General features: G+C 38.4%; 1 protein-coding gene across 2 annotated transcripts in view; it reads right to left on the bottom strand.

The window, feature by feature from the left end:
* Window positions 1-6130: 6130 nt before the first annotated feature.
* The window catches only part of GALC (galactosylceramidase), a 57279-nt gene continuing 55180 nt past the window's right edge, over window positions 6131-8229 (bottom strand). For both annotated transcript variants that reach the window (XM_055304036.1, XM_055304037.1), the window contains one exon: window positions 6131-8026. In XM_055304036.1, the coding sequence (XP_055160011.1) occupies window positions 7880-8026 (147 nt within the window). In that variant the 3' untranslated portion in view covers window positions 6131-7879. The remainder of the gene's footprint in view (window positions 8027-8229) is intronic.

The following is an 8229-nucleotide window of genomic DNA, read 5'->3' as shown; positions in this document are numbered from 1 at the left end:
AACATTCATTCACAAATGTTTGCAATTATTGAAAATTTCTAATGTTCTCCTCAATACCCAATGAAAAACAGACCAAAATCCTCATGTTCTAAGTGATATTTTATCAGAAAATGTAATGTAGTAAGTACCCCAAATAGAAATTTTTACCTACTTTCATTTAAGAATACCAAGGTGCACTTTCAGGATCAGACCATCTATATTGGTCAGGGCTCTCCAGAGACACAGAACCAGTAGGTTATATGTAATAGAGAGATTTATTTTAAGGAATTGGCTCACGCTGTTACAGAGGCTTGGCAAGTCCAGAATCTGCAGAATGGGCTGGCAGGCTAGAGACCCGGGGAAGAGTTGCAGTTTGAGCCCAAATGTAGTATGCTAGCAGTTTTTCCTCTTCTTCCAGGAAGGCTAGTCTTGTTATTTTTTAAATGGAGGCCTTCAACTGATCAGATAAGGCCCACCCACATCATGATGGAGGGTAATCTGCTTTATTTAGTTTACTGACTTAAATGTTAATCTCACCTATAAAAATACTTTCACAGAAACATCTAGAATAATATTTGGCCAACTGAGTACATGGTCCATCCGGGTTGGCACATAAAATTAATTTTCACAGCATCTCAGGTAGTTGTATTTGCAAAAATAATCACAGTTTATGTAAATCTGTCACAGTGGGTGTGTGGAAAGAGATCTCTAAAGGTTCTGCAACTCAGACAGAGAGGAGTCTATGCTTGACCTTGAGTTGACCTTCAACTCACCTAGTCCTGCAGGGAATTCTCAAATTGTTCTGAGATTGTTACCCGCAACACCTAGGGAGCGGCCATGCATATAGCTAGCAAAGCAATCGGGAAGAGGTGGGTGGGTAGAGACATCCTGAATCTTCCCATTTGCAGACAACCTGACCAATTCCCATCCCCATCAGACAGTATTAGAAGTAGGTGAGAAATCTTGTGAGCCTTCAGGGGTGGAAATCGAACAACCCTACCTGGCAGGACACCCCTGTGTGCCCACACTGGGCCACCCATACACATTTACCTACATTAAAGGAACTTGTATCCTCTAGCTGTGTCTAGTGGGGTCTTCCAATTGAGTGGCTGACAGCCTGTTTGTTATCAAACAGAGCAGTAAATCCATTGCAGCGATATCACGATTCCCAAAATCCATGCTGATTCCCAAAGCACATGGTACCACCTTGCATATAAAATCTTTAATATGGGCTTAAAAACACTTCCCACATTGTGTTAAATACATACCACACAATTCAAAAACATTAATCAGTGCAATCTGTTAAACAGATGCAGAGAGTAATAAACTGTCTTTTCAGTACAATCTTCAAATCACTTCTATAATGTTTTCCACCCCCAGGAATGTGAAAACTATAAATATCTTGGAACAAAATCATTTCAAATTTCTTGTCCAACCGCCCCCTACAATCCCTCAAAGTGGTTGCATTTTTTTCCCAGTTAAGTAAAAATTATCAATTCTCTGGAGCATCAAGTTCTATTTTATTGGTGAAGGGGGGGGTGGCTAGTCGAGAAGAGAAGTTGGTGGAGGAGGAGGAGAGGATGGAAGAAAGACAAGGAAAAGAAAGAGGGAGGGGAGGAGGAAAATGTATTTTCGAGCAGTTTCAAATCAGTCATGGGCTTGAATTAAGAAAAAAAGGCTATTTTTAGAACATTATGATCAAGTTCTAATACTTCTGACATACCAAAAAAAGCAAGCTTTCTTCCAAGTCAAAGTAAAATATTAACAAGACAAAGAAAAAAAATCAAGTGTTAAGAAGAATCTACCTATAAGCAAAAACCAGAACATTGGTTTCTAAACTATGCCTCTTGATTACCTCTTGTTTGGACACAATGATAGCTTATGAATATTAAGAATAGTTCTGTAAGAGTGATAAAGACAGTCCTTCTTATGCAGATCACATGCCTTTAAGAATGGAGTCTGTAATAAGGTTTATCCATATTACTTTAAAATGAAGTAAAATGCCATTCGCACAATGATTTCACTTGATGAAGCCATTTTGCCAGAGCAAAAACATACGGGGCCTTGTATGATCATCTTCAAGTCTGAGAAACAATGAGTGGCAAACATTATCGATTTGGGGAAAAAAAGTTACGTCTTCAGTAAGCAATATTTGAATTAAACAAAGAAATGCAGCTTTGCAAGTTACAGAAGTATAGAGTAAGGGCTGGAAGGTGTCTTAGGGCCAGCCTAGGATCTTTGCTTCTTTCTAGAAGGCTTAAGTGATTCAGCCAAAATTAAGTTAGTAGCAGAGCTGGCATGCCACTCCACCTTAGGACTCAAATTCAGTATCGGCTGCTCCCCCAGGCAGGACAGGTAGGTGTGTGCTGTGCTCTGAATTGGTGTCCAAGTTCCACGTTGAAATCCTGATGCTCGCTGGGATGGAATGGGAGGTAAGTGGGGCCCTCGGGGTGCTTAGGTCATGAGGGTAGAGCCCTCATGAATAGGATGAGTGCTCTTTGAGTACTCAAAGAGGTCCCTAGCCCCCTCCAGTGAGGACACAGTGAGAAGTTTCTGTTGTTGATAAGCTACCCAGGCTGTGGTATTTTATTAGGGCAGCCTGAAAGGACTAAGACAATGTGGGAAATAAGTCTGGCAGTTTACCAAGCGCTCTAATCTAAAGGCTTCGTTGGGTCTGCTTCAATAAATACAACTCATGGCTACAAGCAACCACACATAAATCTAGGGTTTCAAGTCAACCTGGTCAGAAGTCAAGTCCTCGCTGAGCACCCAAACAGGGAATGTAGAAGTAGGAGACACGTTCTTTATACCCAAAGAGCTACAAGCTACTTGAGAAGAGCAAGATACCACCTGAAACAACATCAAAGTCATAATGAGATATGGCTCAAATTACTAGCATTAAAGGATTCCAGAAAAGGCCCATGAAGACTAAATATTAAATTGAATGGGTTCAGAATTCCATCTCCAGCCACAAGAGAGTAACAACTGGAACAGGACCGGCCTTTCCTGAGAAACTCTTTCAGGGAGTTAGAGAATAGGCACCCCAGGACTGTGATCCTTGAAAGAAGGAAAATGAAAGAGGTAAACACTGTGACCCCCAATTTCTGTCTAGAAGCATTTACCAAATTCCAGTGCACAGGTGTAAATATAGAGCATGAGCTTGTAGAGCTGTGAAGATAAAATATGAGTTCAAGGAGGCTGAGATATGCAATGCAGCACCTGAAAGAAAGGAGCTCTACAGAAAAAGAGGTCCAAAAACCTTCAGAGGGCTCCGTGTGTGTGTCTTTGGCTCAAGACTAAGCTATGTATTCATAGCATGAAACTCCATGAGCTAGGCAAAGAATCAATAGGGAAAGAACAGTTACTGGAGTCCTGTTAGCTATACAACTAGCAGGATTCTCACAGGGCTGGGGGATGGTCAAAATGGGAACAGCTCTCATGGAGAAAACTCATTCCACCCCAAGAGAATTCTCTTAGGAATAGGGTCTTTCTACACCTGGAGGAAAGGCTGCTCTCCCGGCCCTAGGAAAGCCCTAAAAGCTCCAGAAGAATCAAACTGTCCAAACTGAAGGAGAAATAAAAAACATGCAATTGTATCTGGAGGCTTTAATGCTCTTCTCTTGGTAATTGATATAACAAGCAGACAGAAAATCAGTAAATACACAGAATTCTTAAGCAACACAATCAACCAATATGACTTAATTAATATTTGTAAAACATTACAGCCAATCACCAAAAGGTGTACCTTTTTCAAGGGTACATTGGCTAAGATAAATTGGGTCATAAAACAAGTCTAGATACATTTAAAATAATTGAAATCCAACAGAGCATATTCTCTGACCACAACAGAATTAAGTATAACAAAAAAATCTGGAAAATCTTCAAGTATTTGGAAATTATGCACTTCTAATTAGCACAAATGTCAAAACTAAAAATAAAAAGGATATTGAAAATATTTTCAACCAAATAAAAAAGAGACATTGTGACATATCAAAATATGTGAGATGCTGCTCAGTATTTTACCGAGCAAAATTTTATAGTGTTAAATTTTATAGTGTTAAATGTCTGTATCTAAAAAAAAAAAAAGAGATATTGCAACCCAAACATCTAAGCTTACATCTTAAGAAGCTAGAAAATGAGCAAACTAAACCCAAAGTAAATAGAAGAAAATAGAGGTACAAGCAGCGATCAATGAAACAAAGAAACAATAGGGGAAAAAATTTAAGAAACCAAAATCTGGTTCTTTCAAAGATAAATAAAATTGACAAGAGTCTTACTAATGAAGATGAAAAGAGAGTAAGCACAAATTGGCCATATGAGGAAAATCTTATAGACAATAAGGAAATATCATGAACAAGTTTAGGCCAATAAATTAGACAATTTATATGAATTGGACAAATTTCTTAAAAGACACAAATGGCCAAAACGAACACAAGAAATGTAGAAATTGGAATGGCACCATTTCTGTTCCGGTTTGCCAGCCCCCAACCCTGTTTTGACCTGCTCTGTGATACTGGAGCTGGGATCTATGAACGTTTCTCTTTTGCCAGGTAGCACAGGGGTACTGGAGGTGCCACTGCAGGAGATGGGAGCTTGCCATCCTTGTCCCAGGGGGCTTTTCCTCCTGGCTCCAGTGGTGTGTGGCCGCTAGAAGCATTTGGTACACTCAGTGGTGCACCCCTCCCAGGAAGGCTGGGATGAGCAATGGTATTTACAGGTCAACAGAAGAAAAGCAACTGTTTCTATGTATGCATTCAAAGGGGAAATTTTTTTAAAATATCATTGACAACAGCATCAAAAAACCATAAAATATTTAATGATAAATTTAAAAACTTTTTTTAAATAAATGCAAAACCTGGTCCCCACAGAAAACTACAGAAATGGCTAAAAGTATGGAATGCCTAAAACTGTGGAGGTGGAACATGTTCATGGATTGAAGGGTTGACACCAGTAAGATATCCATTCTCTCCATATTGAACTGTAATTTTAATGTAATCCCAAATAAAAATTCTAGAAGCTCTTTGCAGAAATATGTAAGGTGAGTCTAAAATTTATATGGACACTTTATGTTTACCTTTATTAGCCAAAACAATTTTGAAGAACAAGTTGAGAGGATTTAAACTGAGCTCAACATTGACTATAAGGCTACGGAAATAAAGACAGTGTGGTATTTGCTTAAGGATAGACATATAAATCCATAGAACAGAATACAGTGTTTATTTCTGGATGTACACATACATAGTCAATTGATTTTTTGACAAAGGATGGTCTTTTCAACAAAGGATATTCAAAATGTATATATATATACATATATATGCAAATATATATATATATATTTATATTTCCTATGTATTTAGGGAAAAAAAAGAGCCTCAACCCTTACCTCTCAGCATATCCAAAAAGTAATGCCAAATGGTTCACACCCTTTTTGAGGGACTCCATGCTCAGTATCCTTGGGATTCTCTGCCTTTTCCTCTCCCTCTCCCTCGGCACCTCCTCACCTCATTCATCTGTTCCCTCTCTTTCAAATAAATAATTTTTTTAAAAAAAAATTGCATCTGAAATATGTACAGAGCCCTTACAACTCAGTAGTAAGACACAAAACCCAATATTTTAAGTGAGCAAAGGATGTGAACATTTTACAAGAGAAAATATGAGCAATGATTAGGTCTGGAAAAAGATTCTCAACATCTCATGCACCTACTAACACACCCACACACTTAAAATCAGAAAGAATAACAATATGAAGCATTGACGAGAATGTAGAACAACTGGGACTCTCAAACACCACTGATGGGGGTACAAGATCATACAACGGATTTGGAAACCAGTTTGGCACTTTCTTGTAAAGTTATTCATACACTTCCCTGAAGATCCAGCAGTTTCACTCTTTGGCATTAAGAAATGAAAACAGGGGCACCTGGGTGGTGCAGTTGGTTAAGTGTATAACTCTTGCTTTTGGTTCAGGTCATGACCTTGGAGCTATGAGATCGAGCCCAAAGTCAAGCTTTGTGCTCAGCAGGGAATCTGCTTGAGATTCTCTCTCTCTCTCCCTTTCCCTCTGCTCTCCTGATTTTCTCTCTCTCTAAAATAAATAAATCTTAAAAAAAAAAAAAGAAATGATAACATATGGCCACACAAAGACTTGTACACAAATGTTCATAACAGGTTTATTTGTGATTCCAAAAAGTTAGGGAGAAGGACAACAAATTGTGGTATAACCATACAATGGAATATTCTTTGAAATAAGAAGTAAATCATTAATATACATTACATAGCAACATAGACAAATCTCAAAAGCATTATGCTGAATGAAAGAAACCATTCACAAAAGAGTACATAGTGTAGGATGCCACTTTTATAATGTTTTAGAACAAAGAAAACTTATCGGCAGCAACAGAAATCCAATAGATGGTTGCCTGAGATGGGGGCAGGTGAGAGATATAACTGCACAGGTACACATAAGAACTTTCTAGGGCATATGGAAATGTTCTATATCTTGGTTGGAGTGTTGGTTTTGTGGGTGTATCTACTCATCAAGACTCACTGAATTGCATACTTTAAATGGGAACGTTTTATTGTATGTAAATTATACAATAAAGTTAACTTAAAAAAATCTGTAGAGACCTTAAGTGGAAATCACTTAGACTTGGATTTAATTTAAAATTTTTTTCTATAGTCTGATATATTCTAATAGTTTGTTTCTCGAATTTAGTAGAAATATAAAACTTCATGTCAGTTTAGTCTATGTTAAATAATTACAAATTTCAAAATTATAGAATTAGTGCAGTGAAGTTTTGAACTTTCCTTAGAGAGAATTCCAGAATTTACTGTATCAACATGAACAACTGAGTTGTTTCTAGGAGGTCCACTAATGCTTAGATATAAATCATACTGCGTGAGATATATGCTCCCCACACTTAAGTATAAACTTTCATGAAATAAATGCATCTAATCAGAGATTATTACAGAATGATCCAATTCTATGAGCTAGCAGAACCTAAGTGTTCCTGATCTTCTGAGCACAAAGATTAAAGAATTTGTTAGCTGTAGTCTGTTACCAGTGGCATTCAAGAAGACAGGCTGCAAAAGGCACAACAAAATGAGACAAGAAAACAGCTTATAGCTTCATTTTAAGACCCACGTACAGCGCTGGCTACATGGGATTTTCTTCCTCCTTCCAGCCACCTGGGAAAATGTTCACAGAGTTTTAAGGGTTACAAGACTAAAGGTTGGATCTAAAAGAATTAAAAATTGCAGATAACCAAATTAATCTGCTCATATTTATTACTGCAGAAATAGCTTGAGAGGTAGTTTATTAATGAGGCATTTTCTAAATCATCCACTCATATTTATAATTTAAAAGCATCATTATATAAAGGAAAAGAAAAAATACTCTCTAGAGTGTAAGATTATTGTGTTTAAGTGGTTTTCAAAAAGCAGCACTTCCAGTGTTCTTCAGCTTCCTATAGTGTGGCATTACCTCGGGATGAGGCCATCTGCTCACTCAGACACACAGTCCGTTCCTGTGATGATCAAGTTCCTGCCGTCAGCACGATCCCTTGCACGTACGAGGAAGAGAGCCATCTCAGCATGAATGCCAAGGGTTCGAGGTGGGAACCACCCAAACCACTCCTCTAACAATAGGACCACTGCACAGCTTGAATTCTAGAGGACATATCAGGTTAATCTTTAAGATCCATCTGGTTCCCCTGGGCATTACTTCTAAGAATATCTTCCAGAAGATCAAACAAAGATATAGTTCTCTCCCCATTTACTCTTCACTATTGTTGGCCTCCAAGAGGCTCACACATTGATCCATCAAAAGAATTGGCTCTGAATCAAAACCAAAAAGAAAGAAAGAAAATCCAAAGAGTGGTTCTAGGGTACTCTGTGAATATTATCTCGTGGCTTCCACATGAAAGTTGTCAAACTGTGCAAATTCAAAGGAGTGAGTTCCAATGGCGGCCCAGCCGTTCTTCGGGAAACTCACAGGGATGTTCTTCCAGACAGTCTTGCCGTTCAGCATGCCAGAGGACAGCCGGCCCTGGAGGAAAGACAAACGCACCCTTTGAAGATGTATGAAAATGGTCCTTGGGGGCCTGTTTCTTAATACGTGCGGCAAGTCTACTCAGAGGAGCAAACGTCCATCTCACTTAAGCCACGGTCAAACACAACTGCACAAGGCTGAGTGAAAGTTTGAAACATAGGAAAGATTCTCTCAGAGGAAATTCTTATCTACTCATCCTA

The sequence above is a fragment of the Nyctereutes procyonoides genome, unplaced genomic scaffold (genome assembly GCF_905146905.1).
Source record: "Nyctereutes procyonoides isolate TBG_1078 unplaced genomic scaffold, NYPRO_anot_genome, whole genome shotgun sequence".
Classification (NCBI taxonomy): Eukaryota; Metazoa; Chordata; class Mammalia; order Carnivora; family Canidae; genus Nyctereutes; species Nyctereutes procyonoides.
Note: the sequence above shows the minus strand (reverse complement) of the source record. Positions and strands in the feature narration are given on the sequence as shown.